This window comes from Berghia stephanieae, chromosome 5 (genome assembly GCF_034508935.2).
Source record: "Berghia stephanieae isolate SIO BIC M18660-M18661 chromosome 5, UCSD_Bste_1.3, whole genome shotgun sequence".
Classification (NCBI taxonomy): domain Eukaryota; kingdom Metazoa; phylum Mollusca; class Gastropoda; order Nudibranchia; family Aeolidiidae; genus Berghia; species Berghia stephanieae.
In genome coordinates, this window is record NC_088364.1 from 34,567,005 (window position 1) to 34,584,504 (window position 17,500).

The 17,500-nt window shown below is 33.5% G+C and overlaps 2 protein-coding genes across 2 annotated transcripts in view; one reads left to right on the plus strand and one right to left on the minus strand.

Moving 5' to 3' along the window:
* LOC144972802 (protein FAM227A-like) overlaps positions 1–8,567 on the minus strand; it is an 18,288-nt gene extending 9,721 nt beyond the window's left edge. The window contains exons 1-11 of the mRNA XM_078914460.1: positions 8,406–8,567; positions 6,731–6,869; positions 5,821–5,985; positions 5,311–5,364; positions 4,911–4,987; positions 4,418–4,459; positions 4,168–4,281; positions 3,612–3,674; positions 2,477–2,617; positions 1,810–1,936; positions 380–487 (exon numbers count right to left, since the gene is read on the minus strand). Coding sequence (XP_078770586.1) covers positions 380–487; positions 1,810–1,936; positions 2,477–2,617; positions 3,612–3,674; positions 4,168–4,281; positions 4,418–4,459; positions 4,911–4,987; positions 5,311–5,364; positions 5,821–5,985; positions 6,731–6,851 — 1,012 coding nt within the window. The 5' untranslated portion in view covers positions 6,852–6,869; positions 8,406–8,567. The remainder of the gene's footprint in view (positions 1–379; positions 488–1,809; positions 1,937–2,476; positions 2,618–3,611; positions 3,675–4,167; positions 4,282–4,417; positions 4,460–4,910; positions 4,988–5,310; positions 5,365–5,820; positions 5,986–6,730; positions 6,870–8,405) is intronic.
* Positions 8,568–8,738: 171 nt separating this feature from the next.
* LOC144972804 (tetratricopeptide repeat protein 23-like) overlaps positions 8,739–17,500 on the plus strand; it is a 20,332-nt gene continuing 11,570 nt past the window's right edge. The window contains exons 1-3 of the mRNA XM_078914463.1: positions 8,739–8,858; positions 15,219–15,378; positions 16,869–17,097. Coding sequence (XP_078770589.1) covers positions 15,242–15,378; positions 16,869–17,097 — 366 coding nt within the window. The 5' untranslated portion in view covers positions 8,739–8,858; positions 15,219–15,241. The remainder of the gene's footprint in view (positions 8,859–15,218; positions 15,379–16,868; positions 17,098–17,500) is intronic.

Consider the following 17,500-nt stretch of genomic DNA (forward strand, 5'->3'; position numbering starts at 1 on the left):
ATATTCTTTATTTTTATATGCATGAGAATAGAGAGAAGCAATATTCTTTATTTTTATATGCATGAGAAGAGAGAGAAAGAATATTCTTATTGACCTCATGGTTTCAAATTATAAGTCCATTGGTTGATTTTATCCTTTTGAGTAACCAATGAGTAATACAGAAAACGCGAATCCTGGCCATATGTCCGAGTAGGGTGGAGTAATCTTTTTTTACATCTATTTAGTGTTTAAGAAAAATACATTTCAGTATAAAGCATTTTCATTGTCCTTGGTATTTGAGAAACAAACAGAGATTTGCAAATTGCAACATAAGATTATGTTATTGATGTTTTTATTTCATTTTTCAAAAGGTACATAGAAAGTAGAATTAACATCTCACTCTTTTTGTTGTTCTTTTTCTGCATCATTTCTTCTCTCATCTTTAGATTTGGGGGTTCCAAATTAGACATATCCCACGTTATCCAACTACGAGGTGCAGGACGTATGCCTGGATTGGAAGAAAATGTAGCACTTTATTTGAAAATCAATAATAAAATAAATCTATCATATTATTTTTGGAGGTCTTTATCGAGATAAGATTGACAATACCTCATCATAGGCCATGTTGCAGTAGTAATATTAATACCCGTTCTTGCTTTAAAAGATGAGACGCTAAAAGTAGTGTTCAAACAAAGTTTCCTCAGATAACAATGCAATAAATATCATATCCACTCAGCCATCTTGCCGTTTAATAAATTTGTACATAAATAAATTAGATTTCAATGCCTCATCAAGTCAATTTAAAATGTACAAATCGTCGATAATGCATTTAGTAGCTTATAAATTTTATTTTCTCATCAAACATATTTACAAAACCATATTAGCTATTTCCAAAGATAAAATTGCTAAACCTTGTATTTTTTTTTACTGCTTGTATTAACTTAAAAAGGAAATGTAGATGCACTTTGAAGAAACCAAGGTCTAATGGCTGGCTTAGAAATAGCTGTCATATATCATTTAATTGTATATTGCCATGGGATAATTAGGATGGGAATGAGTTACGATTGATGACACCAAGTCTGTTGCATCTTTTTATTAATTATTTAGGGGTGTCAGTAGCTTGGTTAGTTGAACCCTTGATCCACACGCAAAAAGACATTTAAAAACTGCATGCAGTCCATTTTTTTTAAAGATGCTTAAGTGTTGTCAATAACTCCCATCTTGTAAGACATTATTGAATATAATGTAATGTAATAGAATTTTATATATTACAAGGGGACAATTTTTATAGCAGCAACATCTACTCAAATTGTTCATTTGGGCTTTTCAATAGCAATTCAAAAACACATGTACAAATAGTTACCTAAACAAAAATACAAAATCAATCTATTGTTGTGATAATCAGATCAGAATAACTCAGCTTTGATGAATTTCCTAAAGTATTGGAAGTCTTGACATTTCTCTGTATAAACAGTCAGAGATTCGGTTTATGGATTTTCTCTCTCATGGGATAAGGAAAGTCCTTTTAGATTTTCAGGAGCAGTAGCGTTAAGACATTTAAAAGTGATGCATGCAAGCCACCATTCAACTCTCTACTCCAAATGCAGCCAATTATGATGTTCTAGAACGGAGGTGATGTGTTCATCCTTTTTAGTCTGAGTAACTATTCGTGCTGCTTTGTTTTGTATCAGCTGGAGTTTTCCCACTGAACTCTTTGGGAATTACAATAGTCCACAAATATAACTCGTAGATAAGCAAATAAACAATGCAGATTGATGTATCCTACACATTCATTTAATTTCTACAAATACAACTTTGAGAAACACTTACCAGCCATCCAGCCGTAAACTAAATAAACTAACTGGTCCTTAAAGTTTTCACCAAACTGACGATATGAATCAGGAAAACAGAAGCAAAAAGATGCATACAGTGCCTGAGACATAAGTTTAGGGTAATCCTGAAAAAAAAGAACAATAAATAATGTTTATCGAGAGCAAATAAAATCAAAGTTACAGCAATTTGATAGATGGTAATAAAGGTAAATTCAAATATTTTAAGTAAGACAATACCACACATGAACTGTATTTAATTAATCGAAGAATAAATAAAAAACATTTTACAAAATCCAGAGTAAAAAAATGACAAATCTGGGCATCAATTGCAGTTTGACCAATGTGCTAATGTACTAAGTTTGACTCAATGTAATTTCAGAATTTATAACTATTACAGACTAAATCAAATAGAACGTACTCTGTTGCAAACGGGTTGTATCTAGAAACAAATAGTCAGTTGTTATAGTTGCCTTCTACATAATGGAAATCCAGATAGGCTCTTAACCAATGATCTTCAAGGTTTTAAAATCAAGAGATTGAGAGTTTTTAAAATCTTGTTTTGTTATTTACATTGGGAGGGGGTGTTAAATTTTAATATATTTTCCCTTGAATCTTATGAACTATATCGCCTAAGTAAAATCTGTATCTAATTCATTTATTCTAACCTTGAAGAATGTGTCCTTAGCAATTGGGTCCGCTGTCATCATCATAAGTTTGACATAATTGTGGGAGATCCGGTTGAATAGCTTAGCTTGATAGTTTTGACTGGGTTGGAATTTATCCAGGAAGAGGTACCAGAACATGTCCTATAATTCAAAACAAAAAACACAAAAAAAAGTAAACGGATATTAATCAAATTTCCTTATTCAAAGGGTTATCTCTGTTTCATATTTGTTAAATTACCTCAAATCGACATTATTTACCTCCATTATTGGCGGTAAACAGAACATTAGATAATTATATATTATGTTGACACTGTCACACACACACACACAAACACACACACAGATATATATATATATATATAATATATATATATATATATATATATATATATATATATATATATATATATATATATATAAACATAAACAAATTATTATTACTTAAGAACAGCAAGGGCTATACTATGGTTTACAATATTTAAAATGATTACAATCACAACAACAAGAATGATGATAATAATAATAATAATAATAATAATAATAATAATAATAATAATAATAATAATAATAATAATAATAATAATAATAATAATAATATAATAATAATGATAATAATAATAATAATAATAATAATAATAATAATAATAATAATGATAATAATAATAAACATAATAATAATAATAATATAATAATAATAATAATAATAATAATAATAATAATAATAATAATAATAATATGATGATGATGATGATGATGATGATGATGATGATGATGATGATGATGATGATGATGATGATGATGATGATGATATTAATAATGTTCTGATAGTGTTCTATAATCTCGCCTGTTCTAATTGAATAAACTTTTTGATAACTATGTAAGCATGTAAAATTTTTCCGACAATACCTCTTCCAAAAATCTAAAGTTGACTGCAATGCATGGTGATAAAAATAACTCAATTCTTGTAAAACAGTGAAATTTTTCATTGCTCTCTAATTTTCATTCCCTATTTAATAAAGATAATTATATTCCTTCTAAACCAAGAATGCATTCCACTCCTATGATATGTACATTCATAATATGAATATAGATTAAGAATGTAGAGCTGCATGTTATAATTGGTTATTTACTTTACCGTCAAAATTGCTTCAGACATTCCTGAGAAGAACAGCCGATCAAACTCAGGTTTGTAAAGCGGCTGTAAAAGAATGAATAGAGATCTTTGGTATTTCAAAATAATTATTTAGAAGCAAACACTTGTAACAAATAAATCATATATCACATTACCGATAAAGCAGCGTCTATAAAGATGAGAATCGTACATGAATTGAACAAAATATGAATATCACTGCTATATGCCAGCCAATTACGAAAATAATAACAATAACGACAACAATAAAATATAAAATATAAGTTACAAACTATCTTTGATTTCACTTTTTTTTTTATTTTGTCATTACGATTTATGCTTTGGTAGATTTTGCCCAGAAAAGTCACGTTTTTACTGACTTTTTTAAAATTTTTATTTGTTCAAAACAAAAATGATACAGAAAAGCCGATGAATGACAAGGCTGAAGGAAGACTAAGTTATAGTTTATACTCACAACTGAAATAAACATCATTGAATCAATGAATATTGTCAAATTTTAAAATGATATAATATGTTAGAAAAGTGATAAATTTAGATTTACCTTTCTATTGAGAGAGACAGAGGCATCAACAACCTTGTCAAATATTTCTCTTGCTGTATGACCACCAGGTAAGGGTGTCAGCTCTGTGTTGTCAAAACCAGGGTATTGGTGCAACTAAGACAAAATAATGGTAGGTAATGATTGGTAAATCCATTAATAATAGAATAAATGAGAAACAAATCCAAAATTATAGCTTAACCAATAGATAACTCTTAGATAAAATGTATGAAATCAACATGATTTATCTTACCTCAACAAATTTTGGCTTGCCTTTATCGCCGTCTTTGACGTGCTGGGAAAAATAAATACACATCAAGAAAAATAACTAGCATGACAGGTGAAATTTGATGAGATGGCCACGCTCTTGAGCATGGACACAACCCAAAAATGAGTTTTCTACTTTCAAAGATTCACGAAATAACTCCTATCAACGAACATTCAAAATGTTATTTAAAAAGCTAATCCTTAAAAAAGTAGTCTTTAAATTGTCATTCCTTTTTTTAAAGATATTTTTTTACAATGGACTGAATGAATCATAATGGCTGTTTTCATCTATTCTTGCCTTGCACATTTTGTGTGCTTTTATTAGATAACTCTTACAAATGAATTATATCATCAAAACTTTGTTTCAGAAAAACAAAATGTGAAGGCTATAATAATATTCGTTTATGACAAAAACTGATAACATAACGTTCATCTCAGTCTATTTATTTAATTCTTTCAATTGATTGATACAAACTTACATGAGTTTTCTTTTTGCTTGGTTTCATGCTAATCTTAGATATATTCTTGACTCTGGTGCTCAAGTTTGGAACAAATGCTGAAACATGATATATTAATGAAAATCTTACCAATATATAATACGCATCAAATTCACAAAACATATAAATTATAGAGCCAATTGATATTTCATTTCAATCAATTAGCGATAATCAATCAAATCGAATAATTTCCATCTGTAAAAACAATAAAGCAGTGAAAGATAATTTAAAAAACAACTCTCCTGGGACAATGAATTCTAAAAATCACTTAATCAGAGGCAAAACTAAATGAACAAGTCATTTAAGTATGGTCATAAGAAAAATCAAAAACTATATGCGTTTATATAACAAGAAGCATGCAATTACTCGAGAAATAACTCACTAGATTTGAGGGTATAAATTCCAGCAAACTTGCAAACTTCTTTGGTTTCTCTCTCTGGAAATAGAAAATGAGTAGACAAATATAGATGATGCAAATAATATAAAATAGCCTGAGTCGTAATAAATAAAATTGAACAATTATTGAATTGCACATTATTTTAAGATGGCATTATAAGCAAATTCTGCCAACGTATGTATCTAAAACTGTTTTTAAGTTTTCTTGATTACCAATCAAATCAGATCCTTGTCTATCCATTCTATCCATTGACTTTAAAAAGGAATTGCTTGTGGCATTGGTTTTCAAAAGAGGTTCGAAATGAAATTAGTCTTATCCACCAATAAATGCACATAACAATGTATTCTTCATTGTTCCATCTAATATTAATAAAAAAAGGGAGAAGCGGTTTTTGCATCTGAAAACATTCAGGTTTTTAATCAGACAACAATAACAACAAAAAAGAATTAATATCAATGAATTTATAATCATGTTCAACAAACAATCAATAATCACCTCTTTTATGGTACTGATCTCTGCCTCTAGCACTAGTAGGGAAATAAGCATCTTCTTCGTGACCTGAAGCCCGGCTTTCACAAACCAAAGCTGTGTATCCCTGTAACTTATGATCAAGTTTGCTTATCTTTTTGTTGACTTCCTCGATTGTCCCAATCAAAAATGCTTATATAAGTTAAGTAAAATCAAAACAAATTTATCATATCAATATATGTACATGTCCGTAAGTGTGTGAATGTGTGTGCATGTGTGTGTGTGAACGTGAGTGCTTGTTTGTGTGTGTGTGTGTGTGTGTGTGTTGAGAGAGAAAGAGAGAGAGAGAGAGAGAGAGAGAGAGAGAGTCAGACAGGCAGGCAGAGAGAGAGAGAGAGACAGAGAGAGAGCGAGAGAGAGAGAGAGAGAGAGAGAGAGAGAGAGAGAGAGAGAGAGAGAGAAATAGACAGACAGACAGATAGGCATAGAATGAGAGAGAGAGATAAAGATAAAGAGAGAAAGAGAGAGAGGGGATGAGAAAGAAGGGGGAGATATTGCATGTTCATAATCGATTAAAATTAATCTAATCTTGAAAATATTGATGGGAATTTTTTTTTAACTTGCAGTATTATCATTTTGTCATAAACTAAATATAAAAACTAATGAAACCAGCATCAATAGCTGTCCTTTATCTGACCTTCTTTTGTTGGTGGATTACGGTATAAATATAGAGAACAATTCTTCATCTACATTCTTGAACAAATATCTACTTTGCGGAGGACAACACAGAGAAATAGGTGGTGGAGGAAGGAGGAGGAGGAGAAAAATGGAGAAAGAGGAGTGAGAGAAAAAGAATAATGTAAGTGTTAACGATGAACTATGATACCAATGATGACAACGACAATAGATATAAACACACATTAATCTTGAAGGATACGAGATTTGGTTCTTTGTTTAGCTTCTAACAGTAGTTTCCTCCTGTTAATCTCATTAGGAGCTGCATCCAGGCTTTCATCCAACATGTCCATGGATGAGCCAACACGATTGATGTTCGCCATCTTCTGCACAATGTTTCTCTGTTAAACCAAAGAAGAAAAGTTGTTTGTGTTTGTTTTTGGTTTTTAAATTTTTGTTTTGTTCTGTTGTTGTTTGATTTTTATTTTTTGCTTGTTAGTTTTTTTGGGGTTTTTTTGTTGTTTTTTTTGGGGGCGTTTTTTTTTTTTGGGGGGGGGTTCTTTTGTTCGCGGGATGTTCGCAAGATCATAAAGATAATTGATGATGCTTCCCCTCTATTGACAAACATATAAATGTTACACAGAGAGGTTGCCAGATGATATCTCTTTGCACAAAGAGCAAGAGACATTGCCAGATTTTCTACAAACCAGCATCAGGCTTTTTAATATCAAACTGTGATCTGTAGTCTTTCAATACCTGTTATTTTCTTTTAAAAATTGTGATATCATTTTTCCATGTTTATAAAAAGAATGTGATTTTGCACAGAATTCATTTTTATTAAATCACCATTTTCATGGAATATCTATATTATATCACATATTATATACACATTAAATATAATATATCATGTATTTTTATGTATTAATATTACTAATATAGATGCACTTTTACTATTACTTTCATTTTTATTATATTTCATATATTGCTTTATAAAATTGTGTTAATACATTTTTATAATGCTTATTTATTTATTTTTGTGATTCATCTTTGTAAACCCAATATCTTTCTGGATGAATATTTATTAATTAATTTATCTATTAATTAATTTATTTTTGGTCTTGATTTGTGCTGCGAAATCAGTCACGGGGGCAAGTTAGAAATTATGTAATTAAATGCAATTTATAAAAGCACTCTCTATGAAAGTTTGACAGAGGTCATAATTTTCTTAAACGAAGTCGTTCAGAATACAAATCTTACATTATATCTCTTGAAATATACAATCTGCCTTAGTGTGAATCCGTTTCAATTTATTTGAACTTTTTCATTCTGCCACTTTATTTATGCAATTAAATCGCCAGAGGTAAAAATAATGTCATTATGTCATTACGCAACATGTTTATATCTTTTCATTTAAATACTGTCTCAAACCTTTCTTTATTCTATGTATTAAATCAAAGAGGGGAATTATTTGCAATTGTTTCAGTGAACTATTGGGGATAAATCCTCTTTATTAATGTAAATGCATTATCCACGATAAGACGAACAATTTGATATATACTCTGTTAATAAGAACTCCATATTGACTGTTTTAGCCAATGTTATTAACGGCACCTGATTTCGGTCACAACTTTCCAAAAAATCAGTCTGAAATTTCAGACTTTGAACTGCCGTAACTACATTTCTAATCAAGATAGGAACAAAATTCAAACTGTTTTGTAATCAGTGTTACCAGATCTTTCCTGTGACATTAGTTTCAAGTGCGTAAGTTACATTTAGAATTTTTCTTAAATTCCCTACGAACAGTGCCTGAGCTGAAGTTGATTTATTTAAACAAAGATTCAAAGTCTACCTTCCGATAGGTGTTTCATCATTCTTATTTCGAGAATATACTATCTTAGCAATCTGTGGTGATCGAGGTTCAAAACAGAAAATCATACCTTTTAGATCCTATCTTTAGAACATCTCAAAACTATAAAATTGATTTGCTTTGTTTCAAAGCTTTCAACTAATGTGTATTGGATTGAGTAAGGAAGTTGGGATCCGCCATTGTTGTTTAACAAGGCAACCGATGATTGAGTCATTTCAATTTGTTTTCGTATGAAAAAGAAATGCACCGATTTTTTAGTGCAATTGATATTATGAATTTAACCTTTTTCGATTTGAATCAATTGTTTCATATTTTGATATTGAAACAATTTTAGTAAACGCGTATAAATTCATTGTACACATATCAGACTGCTTTATAGAACGTTTGAAAAAATTGACCCGTTGCGAAAAATGTGTAGTTATAGTTTTTAATATCATAACACCATTCAACAACCATACTTTGTTTACAAATGGTGGACGGGCATTCCTATTGAAGTTGAAGCATTCGCCTTTTAGTGTTTATGGTAATATAGCGTACATTTTGATGCGATACAACCTAATCTATCTTGGTGATTGTATGTTTCATTGAACAAAAAAGAATTAAATAATATGAGCACCCTGATATATTATATATATATACTATATACACTTTCTACTAAATGCTAAGCACGACTTGAATCTGAATCAATGAACCTGTGCTTCCATTCTTCCAGTGTGACCACTGAATATCGTTTCTGGGTTACACATTAAGGTTTTTCCAAGTTTGCATTATATTATCGCGTGTTTATGCACTTAATTTAATTAATTATCTACCAAAATTAAGGGCATATATGCACTCTCTTCTATTGCAAATGAAAAAGTATTATTTCAATTTGAACCGGGTGACAAGAAACATAGCTAAATGCTAGTGGACGAAGAAAGGAAATGATTAGCCACAAATGTTTGTATTGAAAAACTATTCATTTAAGTGTTTAAAATGGAAAAACCTTCAAAGCCGTTTAAATAAGGTCCATATAATTTGAATTTAGGATGCGGCTATTCGGACTCGAGTCTACCTGTGGCTATTTGGACTCAAAGTCCGTTGCGCATGTGCAATCAACAGACTATTCAGACTCGGCCAGAATAGTCTACCATGGCAATATAGCTTTTGTTTGATTGTTTTGTTGTTTTTTGTTTGTTTTTGTTTTTTTGTGTTTTGTTTTTGTTTTTTGTTGTTTTTTTTTTGGGGGGGGGGGTATTATTATTATTTTTATTTTTATTATTAATAATTACATCAAATTGATGCAAATGAAAATAATAGCGATGGTGTAGTCGAAATCCCCCTTTATTTGACGAGAAATACAAAATCATAGATCAATTGGATGTCCAGTTAGAAATTAAAAAGAGCAAAAGTCAAGTGACTGATCTGCAAGAAAGCTTTTCTAACAACATAACACGATGTCCTCATAAAATCAGGACGAAAAAAATATATTGTGATCATGATAGACATGCACCAATCCTTCCACAGGCCAAAGTACGAGTATGAGCTGTGTCAGTGTGATGTATGGGCAAAACAGAATTTCTTTTGAACTCTTCTCCTATATCTATATCAGTGTTCTGTAATGTTTTGATTAAAGGAATGACAAGCTGAAGGTTTAGTATGAAACTCAAAGCAACATGTTTATTTCTTAGTCCGGTAAAAAGTGTTGCGTAACCAGAATACAGTTCCAACGGTAGCCAGTCTCAATATAAGGGACTTAACCATATTAAATTGTACTCGTTAATATACTCAGTTGCAACCCTTAGTCCATGACATCTCCCTTGTTTTCAAATGAAATAGAAATTTTAAAAATAAAATGAAATTTTAAAAAAAATAAAACGGGATAGAGTACATCATCATAATAATAATGATAATAATAATAATAATAATAATAATAATAATAATAATAATAATAATAATAATAATTAGTAGCGATAAGTGTTCTCATTTGGCTGACACACTATATTGTTCGTTTTGTTCTATACATAGTCATCAAAACGGCTTGGTCTCCTGGTCGTGCGAATTGGGCGAGATTTTGTTTGTTGTTCATTAGGAGTTTTAGTTTGAGCAGTAGGCTCTTTTGAGTTTGAGGCAGATGGGTATTCAATTTGGGGACAGGTCTTTGTAGAGAGGGGAATAGCGATAGTTTTCTGATATTCCTCTGGGGCAACGGCGGAAGAGGCAGGTATTTCTCTGATGTGTTGTCTGTTCCTTCGGAAGTTGGTCCCGTTCGCGTCTTCGAGAACATATGATCTGGGATCATTCTGAATTTGGCGCATAACAGTTGCAGGGAGCCATTTATGTGTCTCAGGGTGTAAAACTCGTACAGGTTGTCCTGGGTAGAGGTGTGAGAAAGGGGTTGTGCGGGCGGTCTTGTCGAAATAGAACTTTTGTTGAGATTGACGTTGTTTCAGGTTGTTGTAGATGTCATCTTGGTTGTGTATAGTATTGGATCTTTGTTTTGATGGGATTGTTGTCTTAATTTGTCGACCCATAAGTAGTTGTGCCGGGCTGCCCAAAGACGGGGTGATGGGGTGGACCTCCAGTGCAGAAGGGCAATATTGGGATCTGTTTTGGCCTGCATAGCCTTTTTGATAATGTTTTTGACAGTTTGGATTTGTCTCTCAATGAAACCATTTCCTTGTGGTCTGTGGGGGGATGATGTGACGTGTGTGAATTGCCACGAATCGGCGAATTCTTTGTACATTTGACTCGCAAAGTGTGGGCCATTGTCGCTTATAACCTTTTCAGGTATTCCGTATTCGGCAAATATATTTTTTGTGATATTTACTATTGAACTACTAGGTGCGGGTTGAGGAAGTTTTCGGATGATCGGAAATTTTGAGTGATAATCGGCTATGATGAGGTACTGTTGGCTTTTAATCTCAAAAATATCTGTACCAAGGGTACACCAAGGTCGTAGGGGAATGTCATGAGGTTCGAGTGGTTCGGACGTTTGGGCATTTTGATGTTCTTGGCAGATTTGACAGTTATCAATTATTGCGTCAATATCTTTGTGAATGCCTATCCAGTAGACGGTGACGTTTGCAAGAAGTTTAGTTTTTACCTTGCCAAGGTGGGCGGTATGTAGCTGTTGGAGAGTTTCTTGTTTTTGACTGGGTGGAATCATAATGCATTGACCTTTGAGAATAAGACCATTTTCAGCAGACATTTGGTCACGTATGCTCCAGTAGGGACGGAGATCTGATGTCAGTTCTGATTGTTTGTCTGGCCAACCGTTGATGATGCAATCTTTGAGGCCTTGAAGGACAGGGTCCTTTTGTGTTTCTTCTCTGATGATTGTTGAACGATCATTTGACATGTATACTATATCAACCCTCATGTCGAGGTCGATGTTGTTTTGATTATATTTGTTTGGAAGACTGAGCCCATCTGCTAGTTTGTTTTCTGATCCGGGTCGATGTGACAATGTGAAGTTGTATCCATTCAGGGAAATAAGCATTCTTTGAAGACGAGGCGGTGCAGCAGTGATTGATTTGTTGACAATCATTTGTAATGGTTTATGATCAGTGATGATTTTGAAAAAACGTCCATAAAGAAAGGTATGGAATCGTTGGACTCCGAATACAATGGCAAGAAGTTCACGTTCGATGCATGCATAGTTTTGCTCCGTTGTTGTTAAACTTTTGATAGCAAAAGCAATTGGTTTTAGTTGGTTGTTTTCATCAGGTTGGAGTAAGGCTGCACCAATGCCACGAAGGCTGGCGTCACAATGTAGTTCTACTGGTTTGGCAGGATCATAGTATTGAAGGAGGGAGTTTACTGATACTTCACGTTTTAGGTCTTCAAAGGCTTGTTTGTGGTGTCTTTCCCAAAGAAAAATAGAATCTTGTTTTAAAAGATCTCTGAGGGTAGCTGTTTTCTGGCTGAAGTCATGTATAAATTTGGATAGGTATGTTGCGAATCCAATAAAGTGTTGTAGTTCTGTTTTTGATGTTGGCTCTGGCATATTTTCTAGGTCTTTGATTTTCAATGGATCTGGTTTAAGCCCATTACTGGTATATATATGTCCGAAAAATGGTACCTCAGACTGTTTGATTTGACATTTGCTCGAATTTAATACAAGGCCTTCTTCATTTGCGATTTCCATGAACTTGATCAGGTTTTTGTCATGCTCTTCTTCTGTCTTTCCATAAACAATGATATCGTCAGCTATCCCGCATGCATTTTGGCATCTTTGTAGTATTCTATCCATTTCCATTTGAAAAATATCTTGGCTTACTGATAAGCCAAAAGGAAGGCGTTGGAAACAGTATCTTCCAAAAGGGGTTTGGAATGTGGTGAGAGGTTGGCTCTCAGGATGAAGTTTTACAGACCAGTATCCAGATTTAGCATCCAACTTTGAAAAGTACTTTGCACCTGCGAACTCGTGATTGAGTTCCTCCACAGTAGGAATTCTATGGTGTGGTCTCAGAAGCGCTCTGTTTAGGTGTTTTGGGTCAAGGCAGGTTCTCAGACTGCATCTTGTTTTGTTACATAGGTCAATAAGCTTACCCAACTGGTTGGTTCCTCTATTCGACGTATCACGTTTTGTTCACACATATTGTCGAGCTCCAGTTTGATTTTTTCTTTTAGAGCGATGGGGACTTTTCGAGGGGGGTCGATGCGGGCAGGTACATTGGGGTCAATAGTTAGTTTGTGTTCAGTTTTGAACTCGCCGATGCGGTCAAATTGCGATGGGTACAGCGCTTTCAGGTCGTGGATGTTTCTTATTGTAGTGTTTTTGTTTTTCGTAGCATGGAGGGGGCAGTGGAGGGTGATGATTTTGAATTCTTCGCAGCTCGGGAGACCGAGTATCGCTGGTCCAGCAACATCTACTATGTAGAATTGGGTGTTTATCCATTTTGATTGTCTGTGCTGGCATGGTATGTTTGTGGTGCCGAAGCACTTGATTTCTGTTCCATTGTAAGCAGTGAGGTTTGTGTTTGTATGTTTTAATGTCCCTGCCACCGGTTTCCCTTTGCTGTCAATGTATTTTGGATACATTTGTCTATAAATTCTGAGAGGTAGTGTGTTTGCCTGTGCTCCTGTGTCTAATTTTAGTTGTAAATCATGGATACCTGGAATATCTGAAAGTTCGATTTGTAGTATTGTGAATGCTTCGTTCCTACCGCGTTGTTTCGTTTTGATTTCTGAAAATGAGAAGGAATGTAGTTGTGAATTCATGTCATCTGTTTCTGATTCTGCACCGGATTCGTCTCTTTCTATTGTGTGCATATTGTTTTGCGGTTGTCTTCGGTAACTACGTTGTTGTGGGTTAGTTTGTTGTTGATATTTAGTTGTTAGGCAAAATTTTGCCCAATGTCCAAGTTTTCCACAAGCGCCACATGTCGATTTGGCAGCTGGGCACTGTCCCCTGTTGAAGGGGTGATCTCGGCCACAGTTTTTGCAAACCGACCGTTGTACTGGTTTGTTATGGGTGGGTCGTTGTGCTGATTTGTTACGTGGTGGATGGATAATATCGATTGATTTCTGGTTCGTGGTTGGATGCTCGATTGCTTTCAGTGCAGTTAGATGTTGTAGGGAAGCTTCGTGCGATCTTCCGAGTTGCAGAGCCTCATCTAAAGTATACGTTTGGGGTTTGGTGAGGAGTTCTTTTTGGAAATCAGCGATAGGTGTTGCCGCAATTATTATCTCGATTAGTCTGTTTTGCAATTCATCGTTTGTAAATTTACATTTGTTTGCGATTTGCTTGGCTCTATTCACAAAATCATCCAACGATTCTTCAGTTTGTTGTCGTAAGGTAGAGAGTTTTAGACGATTGATTCGAAAGTTATCAGCGGGATCGAGCTGTCTTGCAAATCTTTCCCAGATTATCTCTGGGTTTGACTTCTCTTGCTCGGTAAGATTCCAGCTGTTGAATCTGGTGAGACCTTCCTCTCCTGATGCTAGGAGTATTGTTGCCACTTTTTCCTCGTTTTTGAGCTTGGAATTAATTATGAAGTAAAGCTCCATTCTCTGTTTAAATAGTCTGAAAGCATCTGACAAATTGGGGGCACCCCAGTCCATTGTTGGAGGTTTATCGGCCATGACGAACAATCAGTTGAATGCCGGTTTGAGGATAGAAGTCAGTACTTCTGACTCGGTAGACCACAGGTGAAAAAATGAAAATAAAATGCTTGGTGGGAAAATACTAAAGTCTTAGAAATTTAGAAATACTTAGCAAATGGGGAATGAAGATTCGCTGCCACCATGTAATGTTTTGATTAAAGGAATGACAAGCTGAAGGTTTAGTATGAAACTCAAAGCAACATGTTTATTTCTTAGTCCGGTAAAAAGTGTTGCGTAACCAGAATACAGTTCCAACGGTAGCCAGTCTCAATATAAGGGACTTAACCATATTAAATTGTACTCGTTAATATACTCAGTTGCAACCCTTAGTCCATGACATGTTCCACCCTCTGACCACTGCCTGGTGTCTCCCCCCCACCCTTATCTGCACATTGGACTTGAGTCCGAATAACCATTGGAGACTATTCAAACTCGAGTCCAAATTGACACTTCGTTGAATTTATATGTGGAGTTAAGTTAAGCAGACAGCAATAATAGCTTACTATCCTTTTGATATGACATTAGAGTTTTGCACAGTATTCTCAATCAAATCTAACAAATCTAGCCATGCAGTCATATTTGTGTAGATAGAAAGGTCAGACAAAAAAGAGAGAGAGACTTCCATTTTTTTTTAAAAAATAAGACACAATTAAGATAACAATAAGACATAATTTGATTTGACATCATCTCACTTGCACTTAGAATTAGAATTACCGCACAGTACAACAATGAACATCGAATTTTATATTTCCTAACACATTAAAATATTTTGTATCTTCTATTTTGTGTTAAGGAAGAATATTAATACACACAATAATGGTTGGGGATGATGACATAGAGGACACAGGTGAAAACACAGTGTCACCCATTGTGCCTGTTGTCCATGTTTCCCGGAGCAACACGAGGAAAGAAGACGATTATGATGATGATTATGAGGATGAGAGTGACCACAGGTAAAGAAAGATATGGAATAAAAAAAGATCCGATAAGGATTTTACAGTGCTAGTCATAAATAATTATTTCATGAAAGTCTATAGGTAGAACGTCTAGTGTCTTCTTCTAATTCAGTTAGGGATAAAGTCACATTATCTTAATAGTGCTGGAGCTTCATAATATCTCTAAATCAATCGAGATGCTATTTCACAAAATATTGCACGATTTGTAATTGGACATCATTTGGAAATTCTGTCCTTGTTCGTGGAACTCATGAATTTGTGAAATGCATGTTAACAAATATGTGTTGCATTGTGTAATGTGTTATTGTGCTGAATTGTGGTCTTGTGGTATGTCAATCAGCTTCTGACCTGCAGGTCTCTAGTTTAAATCCCTCTGGGAGTGTCGCAAAGTCCTTCAAAAGGCTTGTTTTACTTTATCTTACTATACAGGTGCAAAATTTGTAGGTTATGTGGCTGATAGCGGCTTTGTCTTTGTCGAAAGATAATTTTAATACTACCTTTTAGGTGTACTGTATTTTAAGTGTTGTTGTTGTTGGCTTGAGAACCCTTGTAAAAGTCCTTTGAGCATATTTAGTGGGTATTGCTCTGTATCAAGACTTTTTTGTTTCTTTTATTTTAATGACATGAATATTCAATTCTATCACAATGTGTTCACTTTAGACTAAAGAACTCCAAATTTCGGTTTTGTAAAACCAAAGCTTAAAAAGTCACATCAGCATTTGTTTTGTTTTGAGAGGTTATTTGGTGATTTTTTATTATATTATTTCGGGGGGGGGGGGGGGGGGGGTAGGAGAGGTAAGGGTGTTTGTTTTGGGGGATTTATATAATTTTTTTTTTAGTTTTGTGTGTGTTGTTTTTGTTTTGTTTTTTTGTTTTGTACTGTTTTTTTTTTGTTTTTATTTGGCGGGGGGGGGGGGGGGTTGTTTTGTTTTTGTTTTGTTGTGTTGTTGTTTTTTTTTAGGGGGGGTTGTTGTTTCTTGTTGCTGTTTTTTTTTTGTTTGTTGGTTTTTTTGTTTTTTTAATGTTTTTTTTTTTTTGGTTTTATTTTATTTTTTATTTTTTTTTTTTTTTTTTTTTTGGGGGGGGGGGGGGGTCGTGATTTATCTTTACCAATCAACCTTTTAGCGGGAGAAAATTTAGAACTCTGTACTACTCAGAGAAAAGAATGTCCGGGCGTTCTGGTGACAATTTGCAGTGAGAAATTATTTTATTTTTGCAAAGAAAAAGGATTTTTGTGGCCTTTTCTCAAAAATGCTGGTGTTGTCATTTGGTTAATCAATAACATTGTATTGCCGGTGGCTGTATTGTTGGTATGTAATTTTGTTTTCTGTTTCAATGATTAAGTATTAAATATCAAAACCTCTTTTTAAAAGAGTGTAAATATGGTGAATTATATGAAAACAACATTTTTCCCTTAACCTTAATACTAATATATAGGAATTTAATTTACATTCATTTAATAATATATACTGCGTTCTTGTTGTTAGATCTCATCATGATGAAGATGGAGGAAGAGCGAGCAGAAATTATTTTGATGATGATGATGATTATGATGAAGTAGAAGTTCCACGCCAACCTCAACCATCCCCTAGATTACATGGCCACTCATCTCGATACAAATCCAAAAATGGGAAAGGTCGAGTTGATATGACCCCGCCTGATGAGAAGCTTAAAAGATCAGAGACTCTTGCAAAACAGTTTGAAGATGAAGGAAAGGTATTATTCAAAATTAACTGAATATTTTAAATTGATGTATGTCGATTCTATGAACATAAACGAAATACATATTGCAGAATTAAGTGAGACACATTTATGCATTTATCATAAAATTCTATTGATTAAGTCACCTGGTCCTCTAGATACAGTGCTTAATAGTCAATGTTGTCAAAGAAGATAACCATATAATTCTCTAAACGATATTCAGTTGCACAAAGTCTCAATTCATGTTTAAATGGAGAATTTATTTATGAATTATTCCAACCAAGAAATCTGTCAAAAATTTTAACGTATTCAATCAAATTCAATAATCATAATATGTGCTTATGAATATCAGCTGTATTATATCATTTTGAAATTTACAAGACAAAGAAAGAGATACTGATTTAAACAGACTTAAATA